The sequence below is a fragment of the Falco cherrug genome, chromosome 19, assembly GCF_023634085.1.
Source record: "Falco cherrug isolate bFalChe1 chromosome 19, bFalChe1.pri, whole genome shotgun sequence".
Classification (NCBI taxonomy): domain Eukaryota; kingdom Metazoa; phylum Chordata; class Aves; order Falconiformes; family Falconidae; genus Falco; species Falco cherrug.
In genome coordinates, this window is record NC_073715.1 from 5,585,703 (window position 1) to 5,604,117 (window position 18,415).

The 18,415-nt window shown below is 58.1% G+C and overlaps 2 protein-coding genes across 4 annotated transcripts; one reads left to right on the forward strand and one right to left on the reverse strand.

Moving 5' to 3' along the window:
* Positions 1–380: 380 nt before the first annotated feature.
* Positions 381–18,206, reverse strand: TFCP2 (transcription factor CP2). 3 transcript variants are annotated; one of them, XM_005443290.4, is made up of 15 exons: positions 17,799–18,203; positions 11,834–11,985; positions 11,166–11,242; positions 10,643–10,748; positions 10,349–10,455; positions 9,486–9,638; positions 7,043–7,153; positions 6,188–6,276; positions 5,756–5,804; positions 5,168–5,261; positions 4,451–4,541; positions 3,395–3,501; positions 2,024–2,166; positions 1,294–1,345; positions 381–1,162 (listed from the first exon to the last, which is right to left on the reverse strand). In XM_005443290.4, exons 1-15 carry the CDS (start codon positions 17,918–17,920, stop codon positions 1,125–1,127), a joined length of 1,491 nt encoding a protein of 496 aa, XP_005443347.3. In that variant the 5' UTR covers positions 17,921–18,203; the 3' UTR covers positions 381–1,124. The 3 variants fall into 3 exon arrangements, with proteins under 3 accessions (XP_005443347.3, XP_014138747.2, XP_055552425.1); XM_014283272.3 differs by having other exon boundaries at positions 5,726–5,804; XM_055696450.1 differs by lacking the exons at positions 381–1,162; positions 1,294–1,345; positions 2,024–2,166 and adding an exon at positions 2,187–2,924 and having other exon boundaries at positions 5,726–5,804; positions 17,799–18,206.
* LOC129734199 (uncharacterized) lies at positions 13,908–17,172 on the forward strand. Its single transcript, XM_055696454.1, has 2 exons — positions 13,908–14,046; positions 14,187–17,172. Exon 2 carries the CDS (start codon positions 14,705–14,707, stop codon positions 15,806–15,808), a length of 1,104 nt encoding a protein of 367 aa, XP_055552429.1. The 5' UTR covers positions 13,908–14,046; positions 14,187–14,704; the 3' UTR covers positions 15,809–17,172.
* Positions 18,207–18,415: the final 209 nt, after the last annotated feature.

Below are 18,415 nucleotides of genomic sequence, written 5' to 3' on the forward strand. Positions count from 1 at the left end.
GCCGACGGCTGGAGACAGGTGTTACCCCAGGCATCTCAGGCTCTGCTTGGGGATCTTATGGATGGGAAATGGGATCCCTCAGCTGCAGAGCAGGGCAGATCCTTCACCCTGGAGATCTTCCTGCTGTCCAGGAAACCTGCACGGAGGCACCCTTGTCACCATCAAGTCCCAACGGCTTTGAATAACTCCTTGAACTTGCTGTTCGCTGTCTCCTCAGTGCGCGCAGGGCTACACCCCCCCGGGGCAGCTACGGAGGCTGGGCAGGGGCAGAAAATGAGGCAGCAGGTAGATATCGCCCAACATTTTCAGCGGGAATAGCTACGTCTTTTTTTTTTCCTCTCCCTAAAACACGCAGAAAAGAATCCCACAGAACAAACTAGTTAAGCTATTCCTTTATCCAGCTCCGCTTCGCTCCACGTTTTGCTCCAGCTTTATACAACTAATTCTGTATATTAAGTCCCTGAGGACCTTACGCTCGCAAGGGAAGAAGGATGGCACCACAACCACACCTGCATACACAGAGCCAACACCGTTTCCGAGGTGGGTGGAGAGAAAAACAAAGTCACCACCTTTGTCTAACAGATGCGTTGTAATATTAAATGAAAGCTTAATAAAATCTTTTCAGAATGTCCCTCCCAGCCTACCACTCCACCAGCACAGTACGCAGCGTGTTTGAGACCTGCTCAGCTCAGCACGTGCCCAAGGGCCAGTTGGCTTCGTTGGGCCAGTTTAATTCATGTTTTTTCGCCAGTCTGCGAACGTCGCGGGAGCCAACGCCTCTCAGAAAAGCAGAGCACGCTTGCCACAGAAAAAGCCCTCACGCAGGTCTTAGGTCCCAATGGCAAATTTCTACCGAGAGCTACGCAAGGGTGCGACCTGGTAACTTCAAGCCTCAGAGCTCCAGCAATTAAGCAGCACGTTACCACCCACGGCCATTTAGATGCTGTCGGAGCAAGGAGGTCCCCTGCCAGAGAGACAGCCGAGTGACCGACGGCTCGGGGTCTTTCCAGGGGGTGCCCAGGAGTTTCCAGATCTCTGCTTGTGTCCTTGTGCTGGAAGTGAAGGGTCTTCATGCGCGGCAAGAGGATCACGGGTGTTCCTCACGTTCCTCATCCCATCCCCTCCTACTTCAAGATGATGTGGTAGCTATCATTGGTTTCAGCTGCAAAAGAAGCAAAGGTCGTGAGCCAGCCACGACAGCACAGGGATCCGCTGGGTTGAGCGGATCTGACACAAGAGCTCCCCAAGAGGTACAGAAGGGCGACAGAAGATGGAGCCTGGGCATTTACGCACCTTTCATGGTGTCCAGAACAAAACAGGATTCGTCTTGGAAATTCTGTATCATCTGAAAGAAGCCACCAAAGCCAGCTTAGTCCGAGGCTGTACTTAAACACCGCAGAAGTGCCTCAGAGCCCGAAGTGGAGGCTTTGTGCTCTGCCATTCAGCGACAGGCATGGATTTAGAGTACCGAAAGGGCTAGAAGCTGCTCAGGCAGGAGCTCAGTGCTCTGGGAGGTAGGAAAGGCACCGGGTGTAAATATTTATTCCTTTCTCCAGCTCTCCAGAACTTAAGATCTGAACCAGCAAGCTGAGAGAGAGAGAACCCATCGGATTCCGGGATGCAGGTCTGAAAGCAAAGTCCTCCCACAGCAATTCCCCTCCCTGTTTTTATAGCAAAGCTGGAAAAAACCCAAGCATAAGGAGGGCGTGCAGGCAGCCTGGACCAGCTCTGGGAGAGCTGTTCACGCCTGATAAACCTCACAGGTTTAAGTGAGGTGCCCCCGGCAGCAGAGAAGCGCCCCCGAGCACCAACATCCTTTGCTCTACAGGCTTTAATGACTAACTCAGACTCTTTGGAAACCAAAGGTGAGGAGCAGGGCCCTTCCTGAGGACCTGCCCGTGGGATCTGTTCCCCAGGGTCCTGCGCAACCCCCGCAGCAGAGCTCGGAGCACCGTCAGACACGAACCAGCTGAAGCAACCCAGTGCAAGAGGTTGAAAATAAGGAGCGCCCACAGGCCGTTACCTCATCGCTGATCAGCACGTGTATTCCCGTCGGACCTTGCTTGTAAATCTGGCTGATCTGTTGGGAAGAGATGCTGAAGAGCTGGGCCAGCTTTTCCGTCAGTTCCACCGCCGTCAGTTCCTCCAGATAAATAGCGTGGTACACTGCGGGGAGAGGAGCCGTGGCAGCCAGACGCCAAGCTTCCACGTCTGCACCGTGGATGCAGAGACACTTCAGCTACCGCCACGCGCGCCAGCCTAGGGAGCAGGTGCTTAGAGCAGTGCCACAGCCGGGCTGCTCTCCGCCCAGGAACACCACAGCCACGGTGGGAAGGGACTGGGAACAGCTCGTCTATCGAGCGCAGCTCTTTGGCAGGTCAAACGCCCGCTCTGCTGCGCCCAAGTCGCGCAGCTATCATCTTTCCAAGCCCAAGCTGCTAAATCGAGACGTCACTGCAGCACCTCTGGTGTCTGCTCCAGCTACACCTGATCCTGAGCTACATCAGGATCAGCTCCACAGTAACTCCCTGTCCATGTCCTGCAACGCTTGCTCTGTATTTATGCAGTCCTTGCCCCCCAAAAGCTTCTATTTCAACTAGCATCAGCCCAGCAGCACTTTGTACCATTCCTGGCAGTTTTCAATCCCAGCACGATGAAAACGCCACCCCAGAACCCCCTCACCCTTGTTCCCCCACTCCCACAAGGCAGGTCCTGGGGGGAAGCGAGAGGATTCAAATTGGAGCAGGGCAAGGAAAGGACGAGCTGTTTGCTTTTGCACTTGCCGCTCCAACAACAGAGGTGGATCAACCGGCGCCTGGCTGCTCCACAAATGTAGGTCACTCATTGTTGTCGGAGCAATGCTGGATTCTCGCAGGAGCTATCATTTGTCAGCTTGGAGCAGGCAATGTGCCGACAGTCAGATTCTGCAGCCACCCATTTGGTGGGCAAGGAGAAAAATCAGCTGGGAAGGACCAGGGCGAGCAAAAAGGGTTCACCGCGATTTTTTGGGCTCGGTTTGCGTACAGAGCCTGCACTAGGTTGTAGGTGAGCTCACCCGTGAGCTTGCTGCCTTGCTGCAGCGAGATGAGAGTGACAGCAGCCAACATGAGACGGAGGGGCCGAAAATAAAAGGCGCAGACCCTCTGAGTTGCTGTGCAGGGCTCTGGTAACACCAGCAGTCCTGGCTGCAAGAGGGGCCCTTCACCAGCCAAAAGCTGTGGTGTGGGGACAAGGGGACTGGAGGCAACTGGTGCTGAGTGCCCGCGGGCAGCAGCGGCAGGGCTGGAAAGAGCCTCCGCTGCATTTCTGTTTGCTGAAGCCCCTGGCTGTTGTTTCCCCCCCGGCAGCAGCAACCCAAGCCCACATGCTCCCTGCCAGGCTCCGAGACTCTTACCGAAAAAAGTACTGGTTACTGTGTCCCCGTCCTCGTGTTTCTGCTGGAGGTCCCGCAGCTGCTGGGACTCCTGACACACGTAGATGGTCAGTCTGGGCCGCACCATCCTAGGGACAGAGCAGTGAGTGAGCGCCCGTGGATTTGCTCAAGGACACCTCAAGCTCCCAGCGCCTTGCCAGCGCTCCTTCCCTGGCCAGGTTCTTCAGAAGGAAAAGAGGAGATCGACAATGTCGTCCCGGAGCAAAACCATCGTGGTCACCCCCACCTTGATGATGCAGCAAAGGTTTTTGTGAGAAGGGGACAAAGTCGGCAGGGGAAGACGGTGCCAGCCGGCCACCACGCAGCTCAATCGGGCGGCTCGCTCCCGAGGACACAGCAGCCACGGTTCGCACCGCGCTCGGTTGGTAACATGCGTGCTCCTTGTTCAAAGCCTCATTTTGCAGCACAAAAGCCGGCAGCGTCTCCTGTCCTTTGTGCCCTTCTCCCCACCACAGGACCACTACGGTTTCCCTGCTATCTCCCGGTTTCCCTGCCATCTCCCGCGCCATCGGAGGCAGCGCATTAACCCCCTGGAATGCTTCCCACGTTCTCAGCCCCACACCGGTACCTTCCCTCCTGGACACAGCCCACCCTGTGCCCCCCTGCCTGGCTGTAGCAGCACCTTCTGAAACGCTCCAGCTCAGACAGGGCGGTTAAACACCAGTCCCTGCTTCTTCAGTGAAAGGTGGAAAGGAATATTCCCATTCCGGGAAGGAAATTCCACGGAATTAGTGCAGAGGACAGAGGAAACAAGTATTGTATCGGCAGGACTCGCTAGCTTGCGGCTTGGTTCTCTGACACTCAAAGAATAAGATCATTTCTAACGATCACATGGATTTTCTACCCCAGATTGTCCCTGGCGTGGTTACCCTGCTGGCTAAGTTATCAAATGTGACTGGAAGAGGTTCAGGAAGGTTAATGAAACTCTGTTCTCTCTAACAGCAAGAGCCGAGCAAATGGGCTAACCAAACACAACTCGCCTACCATCCGCCACCAGCTTTTAAGCAAACAACCTACCGGCCTTTCAACGCGTTGAAGAGCCTGATGCCATCCGCAGGGCCGCAGATCTGGATAACGTCTTCTCTGGTCAGCTTCAGTAAGTCTGCACCTAGTTTTAAACATTAGAAGGTGAGAAAGTCACACGATCTTGTCCAAAGCGTGTCGGGTGCGGGGCTCTGGACACGGCAGCTGTGCCTGCTCCCCCTCTCCCCACTCGCAGAGGTCACCCCATTCCCAAACTGCTTCTCCCTTCTGCTTCCAACTGCCCCCTGCTTCCCCTAGAAGGACGCTCGCAAGATTTTTTTTTCCAGACTGGTTTTGCAAGAGCGTGTTTTGGTACAACCCTGTGTCCCGTAAATTAAATTTACGGCCGGCTACCCAGTGCCTCGGTGACCCTGGATAACAGAGGCCATATCACCAGGGAAGGAGGGGAAAATAAACACGAAGCATTTCTTTACACGCTGTGCTTTCCCCCAGCTCAGCACTTCTCAGCTTGTTTTAAGATTAGAGTGTGCTGCCAGCTCTTGGAAGAGAAACCACCCCAGTCCTCACTGTTTTGCCAGTTGAGGTGGGAAATGAAGTACACAGCTTTCAGGGAGCCACGTTTTATTGTATTATAAGAAAATTTTAAATTTATATTTGCAACGGGAACATGAAGACAGCCTCAGGAGCGAGAGGAGGCAGAGCCACCTGGCACGGAGAAGGGGCGGCCGCAGCGGGGATGGTGTAACCTACCTGAGAAGTTTCTGAAAAGCCGAGAAAAAGTGGAGAAGCGGTTTCGGTGCAGCCACTGCTGCGCTTCCTGGGGCGTGCTGGTGGGCAAGAGGTTCTGCAACGCAGGGAAAGAAGGGTCAGAGGCAAGGTGGAAGCATTTCCACCCAGGAACGAGCACAGGTCAGCTCAGTGTTTATAATCACAGTCTTAAATGGGGGCCCCAGCGAGCCAGGCTCCCAGCACGTGCACAGTAAAGGCTGTGGCCTGGACAGGTTTTGATTTAAAAGTCTTCAGAGGGACGGAAAAAGAGGAAGGAAGCAAAGGAGAAAGCACAGAGAAGATCAAGGCAATAAGTAAAGGTCACAGCAAGCTACAAAGAGCTTGCTCACAGCTCCGCGTTGCTGTACCAAACGTTTTTCACCCCGTCACCTCTTTTTCTAACTAGGAGTCAAAAAGAAGTTACAGCTCCCCAAAGATGTTAAATTAGAGCAGCCTCTTCCCCAGCAAACTCCAGCCACCCACAAACCCGCCCCAGCTCCATCCCCAAATCCCATTTTCTGACCTGTGCACCATCCTTACCACAAGCATAAGCTCTGAGGTGTGACTTACATCTGCGATCGGAGGGGGTGGCTCGGGCTGATGGTTGGGAGAGCCATTGCTAGGGCGGGGAAAGAGCCAGAAACACCAGTTAGCGCTGCTCTTCCCCTCCGGCACAGGACCCTGGCGGGCAGCAACCCCCCCCCAAATTCCCATAACCAAGGCCACCAAAACAGCTAGGTGGCTGCGGCTTTGCAAACCAACGGTGTATGTTGGGAGTATTAACGGCGCGGGGACAAGCAGCGCGAAGCAGGCTGGAGGCTGACCCTCGGCTCCAAGGGATTTTGTTTTGATTTTCCCCACAGACACAGCCCCTTAGGCTGCTGCCACCCCCCTGTACACCTCGGAACCTTCCTCTCGCCAGCGGTCACCGCCAGCTCGGACACATCGATCTCTTGTGCGAGGCAGAAATTGCGAGCCAGGCGGCCTCCCCTCCCGACTTACCCTTCGCCAATGGAAAAGCTGCTGTGGGAGCTGTTGAAGCCAGGGGATGGCGTGTTATTGACGTACGTTATCTCTGGCCAGGGAGAACACTAGAAAGGAAAACCCAGAGAGTCACAGGGTTGCTGTGAACCAGCGCGGACATCTGCTCTGGTCAGCACCGGGTGACAGCTATTTGCTGACCAACAACCGACTCTGGAACAGAATTAAGGCATAAAAGTGGGGGATTAAAAGAAGCCGTGCCAATTCACTGCAGATGGCCACAAAGCTCACGTTTAGCGGTTCTTAATCTCAAAAGGCCAAAAGTCACAGAACTCAAACACAGCGAGATCTGGGGTCTAAACCATCACTCTGGCACGGGGCTGACACACAGAAACCTGGGAACCTCCGAGCCAGAGTCCGGCACTGATGAGTGTTCCCGAACCCACCCAGGGCAGGACAAGGGCTCCCCTCCCCAGGGCTGCTCAGCACCCACCCCTCAGCCCATCACATTTGAACAGACTGACGCTTTCCTCTAGCACAGGGAGCAAACAACTGGGTTTTCTGCCAGCTCACAACCTCAGCGGCCGGTTGCCACATGGGCAAAACGAAGCTTGCAGGGAGAGGTAAAAACCTTTTATTAGGTGAGCTATTCCAGCGGGGAAAAACCCGCCACGTCTCCAGGCACAAGAGCCCTTTTTCAGGTCTGTAAGAAACACCTCCTCTGCCTACAAAATTTATCTTGCTTTTGTCTTGTGGCTATTAGCCATTTGGCCAAGGTTTCACAGCAGAACAGGCAGCTCCTCGTCACCTGCGGGCGAGGTAAGCCAGGTTTCATTAAAACAACGATGCCAGCCGCTGCACGACAGAGCATCCCACCTCCGTGAGTATCGTGGTTTCATAGGAAGGCTGGTATTTCTCCTTCTCATGAGGCGTTCGCTTCTCCATCTTTTCCCTGTCCGTCTTCTGCTTCCGATCAGCTCCTTTGGGCTGGAAAGGAGACATCCCTGTTAGAACAGCCGCGTGGAAGGGCGGCAGCAGACGGCTGGAGAGGTGTGCGAGAAATGCAAGCAGCAGAAAAGGTGACTCGTCCTTCTACTCACCCGCTTGTTGCTTTACAGGGGGGAAAGGAAGAGGCTGCGACTATCCGCACTGAGAACTCACTGCGGTGACGGCAGCCCTTCGCGAACAGCCCCAAGATCCTGAGCCACCCACGCGCCTGCAACGGGGCCCAAAGCATCTGAACGAGGGGGCGAAACAGCCTTGAGACACACTTCTCCTGACAGCGTATGTCGGCTCTAAGGGGACAAAGGCCACTTTCTGGTGTCACGTATCTGAGCTGCGTCTTTTGCACCTTCGTCAACCACTTGGAGAGGCAGCGTTTGAGTGGCACAAACGGCACCGGGACACCAAAGCGCTCAGTTATGTCCTTGCCTTTGCCACAACCTCGAAAACCCACGTGCTCTCTCATGTCCAAGATTAACGTGATTTTACTCGCTGCCTTTATCAAACACTCAAAGCCCCAGGGAAAGCAGCAAGGAAGAGAGCGCCCTTATAACCGCCAAAGCCATCCCCGGTGCTCCCCTTAGCAGAACCCTAAAGAAATTGGCTCAAAACTTGGCTCTCCGTGGTCTCTGCCTGTACTCACAGGCGGGAGGAATTTCTCTTGGTGGCCCAGCACAGCTACCTGCCAGCAGGCAGACGCCTCCCATGGGGACGAGTGGTACCCATGGCACCGGCGGAAAAGCTTTATACAAATACAACGGGGAAATCGTTGTTTGTTACAATCAATCAATACAATCCTGCTCCCCAAGTTCCAAATCTCTTCCCTCTGGACAGGAAAGCTGAGACCTGAGCAAGCCACCACTGTGCTCGCAGCTGGGTGAGGAGGTGCTGCTCAGCTGTGGCGTCATGAGCCTGTTCCTACCATGAAAATCTCATCTTTCCACGGGCAACGCTGCTGCGCCTGCTGGCTCGAGCAGATCTGTGCCCCAGACACCAACGTGTGGGTAAGGGCTCCCCAGCAGCTATTTAGAGCTTTGAGAGGCAGAGGGGAGGATGGAAAGAGCGGGGCAGGAGCCCGAATCACGTTAAAACCCATGAAGGACGCCCTGCGGCAAACAGGTCTCACACGGGCACGGGGAAACGCGCATGGTGTTGCGTCTGCTGCCCAAAGAGCAGCCCTGACCCCAGGAAAGCGGCTGTGTTGGGGAGCAAGAGATAAGGGTGAAGACATCACAGACCACCCCTTGCAGACAGACCGTGCCCTGAAGCCACAGCTTCACCGCTTTGGGTTTTCCCAATCCAAGGGGAAAAAAAACCTCCCCAAAACCCCCACAAAACCCAACCCATCCCCTGGCACCAAGAGCTGAAGCCCAGTAGAAACGCAGCAGCAGATGCCTCGCAGTCTCATTGTCCTCCGGGTGCCCGCTCGTGATCAGCCCTAACTCCCCACCCCGCAGCCATCCGTTTCGGCTACTTGCATCGAGATACCAGCCACAGCTCCAACAAGCCCTAAATCATCCCACCCCTGCCTTCGAAATGTTATAAACCAAACAGGCAAGAGGGGAGAGGGGGAGAGAGAGAGAAAGAGAGAGAGAGAGAGAGAAGGGGGAAGATGCCGAGCCAGCAGCAGGGCACGCTGCCCAGTATCCCGCAGCAAGCTCAGGGCACAGCGGCAAAGCAGCGCAGGCACCCGGCCAGGCACCCACCCCCGCTGGGTGCCAAGTGCCCCTAAAGCCCGGAGAGAGGAGCCACGCACCAAGGTTTGGCGTTACAGGGAGGGATGGGGTAACGGAGGCAACCTCCGCGTCCCAGACAGCGTGGGCACGGCATTGCCAAAGCGCTGCTGCGTGAACCGCCCTTCTCAGCCCGAATTGCTGCGCGCCGGCAATTCCGCAAGCGATTCGCAACAGGGACCAGACGCCGGCACCGCTGGAGAGGCCAGGTGCGGGCAGATCATCGGCAACAGGTAATATTCAAGCGAGGAGTTTAGACAGACACCGAGGATGCTTGGAAGATCTCCCGAGGTGATAAGACTAAACGTGGGAGGTTTCAGACAGAGGCAAGGCAGCCCATGTTCTCCCCGTACATTGTTCTTGGCTTACTGGTTTTATAGCCTCAGCGACCTCCGGCCTCGACTGACAGGGAGGAACCAGGGGAGAGCAGCGACGTGAGACCAGAAGGACCACGAGGGCCCTTCCGCAAGCAAATGCGGCCACGGTCCTGCACCCATGACGTTCACTGGGGCCACAGCGTGAAGTGGGATCGACTTCCCAGTTTGTTTCCTAGCCTTGGGAAGGTCCCCAAGGGGCTGCGGTACCTTGAAGACCTTGATCTGGCAGCTGGCAGAGTGCAGGTGCTCCGTGTACTCCCCGTTCTCGTTCTCCTTGAAGGTGTCTATCTGGACCCGAAAAGGCACCCCCTTCTCTCCCCCGTGCTTCCGCATGGTGAACTCTGTGCTGATGCAGTGAACCTGCGGGAAGGCAAGGCAGCCTGCCCTCAGGAATCCCCTCCTCAGGAATCCCCTCCTCAGGAATCCCCTCCTCAGGAATCCCCTCCTCAGGAATCCCACCGTATGACCCACCACAACGCGGCCGTTCCCCTCGTGGGAGCCGGGGCAGCACTCATATAAAGGGTGAGAGGGCGAAATACGGAGCGGGGATGGGACCGCAAGCCCCCCCAGCATGAAGGACGTAAGGGGATGCCATGGCAGAGGTGGAGCCACATTCTTTCAACAAGTTTTGCAACCTCTTAATGCCACAAGCAAGCCCCAGACCAGCAGGGCAGCCAGTTCTGCGGCACCAGCCTCCGCAGGCGGCAGCCCGTGTATCCTGGCTGGGAGGGCCAGACTTCCAAAAGGTATTTTAGGCAGCTGGTGAGATGTGCAAAAGCATCTAAGCAGGATGGAGACTCAAATTCTGGAAACAGTGGGACCTAAACCACCACTAAAATGTGTAAAACAACTGGTTGGTGGTCAGCTGTGCCCATGCCTTGCTCCCTCATGGGCTGCTGCTCTCTTGCAGGAGGCAGGGCGTGTTTTAGTTGACATCCTTCTACCACTGTAGCATCTGGCTGCTATTTCAGTGCTCCCGAGTTAGAAAAAGCATCTTTTTCCCCCTTGGAAAACTTATTTTTTCCCCCTAGATGCCCGCAACGGGAGTTTTTCCGCTTTTCCTCTTTTACCTGGATAAACACAGAAGTCCTCTTGGAAGGATCCCATAGGAACTCCACCGTGTTGAGCTGGGTTGGGTTTGCTCTCGGGTCAATGATGCCCACGGACATCGGGATATCTGTAGGGGCACATACGGAGAACCAGCTGCGGTTTGTAGCAGGAAGGGATTTGCAGGGAACTTATGGAAGAACCAACCACGTCTCTCAAAACGCGGGACCATGACAGCACTTTGTCCCTTAAAGGGACCAGGAGCCTGGCTGGAGGCACCTCAGGCACCCGCGTCTCCGCCAGCCCCGGGGACTCACCGATGTCCAGTATCCTGTCCCCAGGCCGGTTCCACCGCCAGCCCTCCAGCTGCTGGTGCTCCGTGTACTGCAGGCGCCGGTCATGAAACACCACCCGGAATATGCTCTAGAGGGGAGAAACAGTCTGGGGCTGGAGCTGCCGTGGGAAACTCGAGCTGCGAGGTGCTTCCCGGCACGAGAAAAGGGGCAGAGAGGGGAGCAGAGGAGCCCGAAGGCTTCACGGAGAAGCCGAAGCAATGCAAGGGAGCCCAGATGGACCCTTGGGGTGGAAGCACGAAGGTCCCAGCTTATCCCTCCTGCCACTGCCTCCTGCCTTGTCCCCAGGGACCGGCTGGACAGCACCAGCTGGGCTGGTCTCCACAAAGCGGGAGAAGGAAAAAGGGAAAACAAAACCCCCAGGCGAGGCAGACCCACGCCACACACGCTGTCACGGCGGCCGCTGTGGGGGCGCAGGGTGAGGCCACGTCCCCCCAGGGCAGGGGACACCCCCAGCTGGGCGCGCGCACCCGTGTGCTCTGCTCACCTTGACCAGTTTCCCATTTATCTCTGGCAGCTCCCCGATCTTCCTGTTGTCCAGCATCCGGATTTCATAGGACTGCCCTGGGGGGAAGGCGACAAGGTACCTGCCCGTTAGTCAGGACGGACCCTGCTGCCACCCTGACACCTTTTCCTGCCACACTCGACGTGCCACTTGATCTCCTTGCCAGGTGTTGGGGGTGTGTGACAGGAGCCATCAGAGCCACAGCTGTAACACACCTCCAGGAAGAGATAATCCCTCCCTTCCTGCAGCAGTACTTTCCAGGAATTACCCTTATTAACCCAAGATCAAGAACAGGGAAGAAATCGATTACACAAGCTCCATCTGCCTTTGGTCGCCAACCCTGATCTTCCAGTTCTACTTGAAAGCAGCGGGTACAGCTCGAACCTGTAAAACATCCCCCTGCAGAGCACCCAGCAGCAGTAAACCACCTTATAAATCGCACAGATTTTGATGAGGTTAAATCCTACCGGCAATTCACACCGCCGCCGTGAGCTGGGGGCAGGCAGCAAGGCGAAGGAAGCAGCACTTCCCAACAGGAACAACCTGGGGTTTACTACTGAGGCGCTTTCCATTCTCGAGGGGAAATTTCCAGAATTGTACTTTTTAGGGTGTTAAACACGAGGCTCGCTCGGCCCGTGGACTTCTCTCACCTTGGTTGAGATAGGTGAGCGTTTCGTCGTGGAGCTTGACAGCGGGGGACGTGGCGGCACACAGCACGTACTGGAAAGGCAGAATTTTGTTCTCGTTTTCGGGGGGCAAGCTCGATTCTTCCTGCTTGAAGATGGGCAGGGCAAGGACGTCGCTGCAAAGAGATTTGTCAGACACTCACTTTGGCTCTGGCTACAGAGAGGCGACGCCTTCGGCATTCAGTTCCTCCTCCTAGGCAGAGCTTTGAGCTTTTTTTAGGTAAAACCACCCCCCGCCATCTCCGCAGAAGCTCAAAGGAGCGTTCAAGCAAACCGAGTGGTCTGAGGACCCGAGATCTGCCCTTGCTAAAGCTTTTTTCAGCTTAGCATCGCCACCCACCCAAACCCCACACGTTTCGGGCTAAGGGACACCAGGGCTGGCGTGTCAGCCTGCAGCCCAGCCGCCTGCACCACTGCAGAGGCGCGCAGGACGACAGCCGCGTCACCCATAAACGCTCATCCTCCTCCTCGTGGTCCCAGCCTGCCCACCGCTGCCAGCAGGCCGGCCCCTAACCCCTTCCCCGTGGCTTGCCGACCCCCCAGGAGAGGCTTGGCAGGAATTCCAAGTCTGGCTCAGGTCAAGGTCACCGAGTTCCTCGCCGCTGCCCCCTCTGTGTCCACAAAAGCCCCCCGTGCCCCAGCAAACGGGGGTGTCAGCGCAGGCGGAGGCCAGACCCTCCCTCCTGTAGCTGTAACCTGCAGGACGCACGCAAACATCTCCGTGGAGCAAATCCCGACACGGCAGGAGCCCTCCCAGCACAAAAGCGGCAGGAGGCGGCCCCCCCAGCTTTCCCCAAACTCCCTGAGGAGCCCCCAGACCCAACGCACTTTGTGCTGAGCACCGCGCAGCCCTGGCCCGGCCCAAGAGCCTGGGATGCCCTGCAGGTCCGAAGAAGCCGCACGTCACAGCGGGACGTGGGAGAAACCAGACCAGGTTGGTAAGACAGCCACAGGCACCTCCTGTGTACCTCGCAGATCTGCCTCCTGCCCCAAGCCACATTTCAGGACAGGAGGAACTGCCCTGAGGGGTCAGGGTGGCTTCACCACACTCCGTTAACCTGCCACAGCCCAGGCGCCCTCCTGGCTACCAGGCTGTGCGAGACGGGCTCCGCGGGAGCTCCACGCTGTGCCACCAGGCAGCACGCAGCCGCTCCAGCTGTACCAGCTTGGGCTCCCCGTCCCCTGGATGCTGTCACACCGCTCTCGGTGCTGCCCGGGAAAAGCCAGGGTGTTAAAAGCCCCGTGCTACCAACTTTTCCCAGGAGAAGGATGTCTCCTGGTCTTTGCGGTTACATCTCCGCTCCCCTGTGATCACAGACACTCCTCCATACTTCAAAGGCCATGTGGCAACAAGAACTTGCTGAATAATCTTAATTTAAAAACCATCAGCAATACCCTTGAGCCTACGGACATGTATTTAATAGAAATTGTTTCAGAAGCTGTTTCTCAGCAGTTGTTTTGAGCCGTAACAATGGCCAAGAGCGATTATTCCGTCGTGTATAAACCAGACCATCCTCCCACCCATGCACACGAGCAGAGCCCGGAGTGAAAGCAGAACCCGGGCAAACACGTTCAAGCGGTGGGGACGTGACTGCAGAGCTGCGGATGGGCTGCCAGGGCCACCCAGAGCCACCCCATCGCCCGAGCTGAAACGTGGCGTGGGGACAGTGGGGATGGAGCTGTTCGGGTCACCCAGAGCCACCCCACCGCCCCCAGCTGAAACGTGGCGGGGGGGCAGTGGGGATGGAGCTGTTCAGGTCACCCAGAGCCACCCCACCGCCCCCAGCTGAAACGTGGCGGGGGGACAGTGGGGATGGAGCTGTTCAGGTCACCCAGAGCCACCCCATCGCCCCCAGGTGAAACGTGGCAGGGGGACAGTGGGGATGGAGCTGTTCAGGTCACCCAGAGCCACCCCATCGCCCGAGCTGAAACGTGGCGGGGGGACAGTGGGGATGGAGCTGTTCAGGTCACCCAGAGCCACCCCATCGCCCGAGCTGAAACGTGGCGGGGGGACAGTGGGGATGGAGCTGTTCAGGTCACCCAGAGCCACCCCATCGCCCCCAGGTGAAACGTGGCGGGGGGGGCAGTGGGGACGGAGCTGTTCAGGTCACCCAGAGCCACCCCACCGCCCCCAGCTGAAACGTGGCGGGGGGGGCAGTGGGGACGGAGCTGTTCAGGTCACCCAGAGCCACCCCACCGCCCCCAGGTGAAACGTGGCGGGGGGACAGTGGGGATGGAGCTGTTCAGGTCACCCAGAGCCACCCCATCGCCCCCAGGTGAAACGTGGCGGGGGGGCAGTGGGGACGGAGCTGTGCAGGGGCAGCTGCGCAACACTGAGCCATGGTGAAGACTCAGGTCGCCTGTCCCTCCTGTTACAGACTTTGGGCTCACGGGAGCATGAGGAAGGAGTTAAATCAGCTTTTTTTTTTTTCTTTAGTTGAACATTAAAAACCTTTCCCAAGATAAAACTGAACTTACCTGGCCAAATACCAGCTCCCACCCTAACAGGGCTTTAACCCTTTGGTCTCCAAGAGATTAAATACCCACCTTTCCTCCACCGCTGCGCCAGCAGCACCCACCGCTGCCGCCCCAAGCCGAGCGGCAGAGCCCTTCCCTGCCCAAATCCCGCTGTCAGACACTACAGAGCCCTGCAGATGCCCCAGTGTCATCAAGGCACGTGTACACAATTAGGCAAATTACACAACCCGGAGGCCGAACTTCCCTGCAGCTCCATCTCATTAGCAGGCGAACGAACGGTGTTTCATCCCGCCGAAGAATTCCTCGCCCCAGCAAGCTGCCGAGGCAGGATGAAGCACAGATGGCCCATCCTATGGGATGGGGAAGAGCAGCACCAACCTCTTGTGCCAACAGGAAAACGGAAAGGCTGCGCCCTGCACAAATTCCCCCTGCGGCCGGAGGAATGCGGGGCGCGCTTCTCCTGCGCACGTGAGCGCTCGTGTGCCTCGCAGGCTGCGCCACAGCCGGGCTCCAACCCCACGTCTGCAGCCTCAGGAGACCCCGGGGGGCTTCGCTCTTTCTTCTGCTTTGCCTCGCAGGAAAACAGGCTGGGTGAGAAAGACTCAAAGCTGCGACCTCCCCGCTCGGATTGCCGGCACATCGCTGTCATCCCGGCTTCCACTCGCTCGTCCCGTGCACGCGGAGCTCTCGGCCGCCGCTGGATCCACGTTCCGCAGCACAGCGGGTGGCTGCGATATCACAAACTGCTTCTCAGGCCTCCAGCGATTCCACTCAGCCACCAAGGGCACTCAGACACCTGCTGAGAGGGACGGGCCGGCAGAGCCATCCCTGCAAACCTCCCCAAAGCCAGCCTCTAGGTTTGTGTTAGCCGAGACCCTGCCTAACCACAGCCTCAACCCCACATTTTATTACAAGCTGCAAAAGGGGGAAAAAAAACCAACCCCAAAATGTAGGATTGTCGCATCCCTGTATTTCTGGTACAAGAGCCCAACCCAATTAGCGAGGAATAATCATCGAGCAAACGATGGTTTGCTTTTGCAAGCAGCTATCGGGGAAGCAGAGCTGCTTTCGGTGCAACAGGGAGGCTGGAGCATCGCCACGCCACGCCACCCCTGCCGCGGTCCCTCGGCATCGCCGCGGCCACAGGTTTCGTTTGTCTGGGTCGTCCTGTGCCGCAGGACCCAGGTGACAGGGTCAGCTTTACACGTGGCGTGGTGCAATAAATTAAATATCTGGAGAGACAACGTGGTTATAAAACGGCAAGAGAAAGCTCGGCAGCCCCCGGGCCCAGCAGCTCCGGGGGAAGCACGTTCTCGGTGGCACAGGAGGCACTTTGTTACTTCGCCTCCCGCCCCACCATCACCCACCGAGCTCGAGTGGTCATTTTGGGGGTTGCTTGGGGAAGAGCCAGGAAGCTGCGAGGCATTCGGGTACCACCGTCCCACCAGCAGCCCCCCATGACGCCCAGCCTGGCCAAACCCAGCAGCCATCGGCAGATTTTTCTTGAGACCAACCCAGGTGCAGTCCCGCCTGCTCAAAGGCACCTGGAGAAGCTCCTGCAACTCCGAGGGACACCCCTCCGCTTAAAACCCACTCCTTCCCTGCGCAATTTAATGTGCTTTTGGGAAGACACTTCACCTAGCAGCTCCGGCTCTGGGGTGGGACAGAATCTCCTAGAAAAGAGGGGAGAATAACTGTGGGCAGACGTGTTCAGCCAATGCCCGGTTATCACCTCCAAAACCAGCTCCGCTCTCCTCAAAAACCAAATTCCAGGGAACAACAGTAACATCACGAATTCCGGGGAACAACAGTAACATGACAAATTCAGGTTCATTAACAAATACAAAGCACGACCCTACCGTGCAACTCAAACGAGAGAAAGCTTCCAGCCGAGCCACAACCCTCATCACCCACCGGCACCTACCAGCGCTCGTTCCCAAGGAAGTAACGTGCCTCTTCCATAGGGAGAAGGAACAAAAGCGGAACACCCCCCCCGGGGCAAGCCCGCAAAAAGTCCCAAACACGCTCAAAACCCGAGGTGCCTGTTGAAACCTTTTCCCCCCTTCCCGCGACACGGAGAGAAAATGTCAGATGTCAAGACAGGAAGGTCGGCGCTCACCTACGGGGGCACACGCTCTATTTACGGGCAGCGCAGGTCAAGAAAAGTCTTGGAAAAACAGAGTCGGGTTTCAGGCGGCCGAGCGAGCCCCGTAGGTTGCGCCCAGGGCAGCGACACAGCCACCATGTCACCAACCCAGAGTCCAAAGCCCTTTTGCACCGGTAAGAGCGGTACGGAAAATTAGGACACGGGGACCTCCAGGCTCTTTGACACCTGCCTGGGGTCCACATGGGGATGGGGGGGGGGGGGGATCTACCTCGTCCTCCCCCCTCGCTTCCAGCCGAGGAGGGTCCCAGGGTGAAAACAAACAGGGCAGAAGTTGCAGCCAAACTAGTAACGCTCTCACACAAGTTACATCAAGGCAACTCCTTCGCAGACGGCGCTGGATCCGCACTGCCCCACGACAGAGCTAATTAATCAAGGACGACGGAGCTAATTAATCAAGGACGGCGGTGGGGAAGCACGTGGCTGCCCGCAGCCCCCGGCCCGTCCAACGCCTCGTCCACGGGCTGCACTTCCCCGTCGTGACTCGCGCAGGCGGAGACAAGGCGTTCTCACGCCTCAAACGGGGGGCACGACGCTGCGCTTCGGCCTCAGCGCGCACGGGGGGCTCGGCCAAGCGGCTGGATCCCAGAGCCGGGATCCCAGAGCCGGGATCGGGAGGACCAAGGAGCATCTCTGGAGCACGGGCCACGTACAGCGTGAGCACCCGAGGCCAGCAGGTCCCGGTCCCAAGCATCACATTCGTGCGCTAGACCCCGCGGGGGTCCTGCTCCGAGCCTTGGCTCCTGGGTTAGCTCAGTCAGGAGCTGGTCTGACCCAAAAAACCCATGCCCCTGTTCCTCTGGGGGGGTAATTAATTAGAGCAAAGTACCGCTTCTGGGGTGATTAGCTTCTGGGGGGTGATTAGCTTCTGGGGGGGATCAGCGTAGGCTGCGTAAACCCAAAGCAACCGGCTGCGGGCTCTTCTGACCAGCGATGGAGAAGCGTGGGACGAAGCGGGGTGATGGAGCTGCAGATCAAGGCCATCGGGTGGCCAAAGCCCAAAAGAGCCCCCAGGGCTGCCCAGCCCCCCCACCCCCCAGTGCCCAGCCAGCCCCTTGCAACCGCGACTCCATCCCAACTCCGAGCGCCCACCGCCACATCCCAGGGCTGGAAACGGAGCCGAGCGCCCAACTCGCTCCCGAACTACCCCCAGGGTGACACCGCGGCCACCGAACGTGCCGGTCCCCCACCCTGGGGAGCGTTTTGGGGCTCCTCAGCCCACCCTGAGCCCCCAGCCTCTCTGCCAGGCACGGGACGGACCCCCGAGCGTCGCCGGAGCCCACCTACCTCATGCTGTAGGCCCCGGCGCCCAGCTCCTGGCCGATGCCCGACAGGCTGGCGTCGAAGTCCTGCACCAGCCCCGACTCGATCACCTCGTCGGCCAGCGGCAGCTTCAGCGCCCAGGCCATCCTCACCCAGCGGCACGGGGCGCCCGCCCCGGGCCAGGGGGCCGCGTCCCCCGTGGGGGAGGGCAGCGGGGGGCTCCTGGGCGACCTGCCCCGGTGCGACACCCCCCCGGCAGGCAGGTGGGCTCGCTCCCCTGGGGGGGCTCAGCCGCGCTCCCCCTGTCTCCTGGGGGCACCCGGCCCCCCACCCCTCGGGGGACCCTGCCCTGGGGTGGCTAACTTGGGGGGACCCCCCCCTCCTCCAAGACCTGCTGCAGGGGGCTCGACCTCCCCCCCGCCTGCTGCACCCCCTCACCCCCCCCCCAAGGGGCCACACCAGCCCCCAACCCCCCCCCGGGGCCTCACCCGCCGGGGCCCCCCAAACCCCTCAGCCCCCCCACTAAGGGCCTCCACCCCCGGGGGGCTCCGGGCCCTACTGACCCTTCCCCGCGGGGCTGCACCCCCAGGGGACCCCTGCACCCCCTCACGGGGCCGCCCCCCTCGGGGGGACACACACAC

What these genes read in the sequence shown, in the direction of transcription:
- LOC129734199 (XM_055696454.1), top strand. Translation starts at nt 14,705, where the DNA reads ATGGGGAAGAGCAGCACCAACCTCTTGTGCCAACAGGAAAACGGAAAG.
- TFCP2 (XM_014283272.3), bottom strand. Translation starts at nt 17,920, where the DNA reads ATGGCCTGGGCGCTGAAGCTGCCGCTGGCCGACGAGGTGATCGAGTCG. An exon ending in TAAATGGGAAACTGGTCAAG is followed by an intron (nt 10,749 to 11,165) that starts GTGAGCAGAGCA and finishes TCTCCCCTCTAG; the next exon opens with AGCATATTCCGGGTGGTGTT. An exon ending in CCTCAGAGCTTATGCTTGTG is followed by an intron (nt 5,262 to 5,725) that starts GTAAGGATGGTG and finishes CCTGCGTTGCAG; the next exon opens with AACCTCTTGCCCACCAGCAC.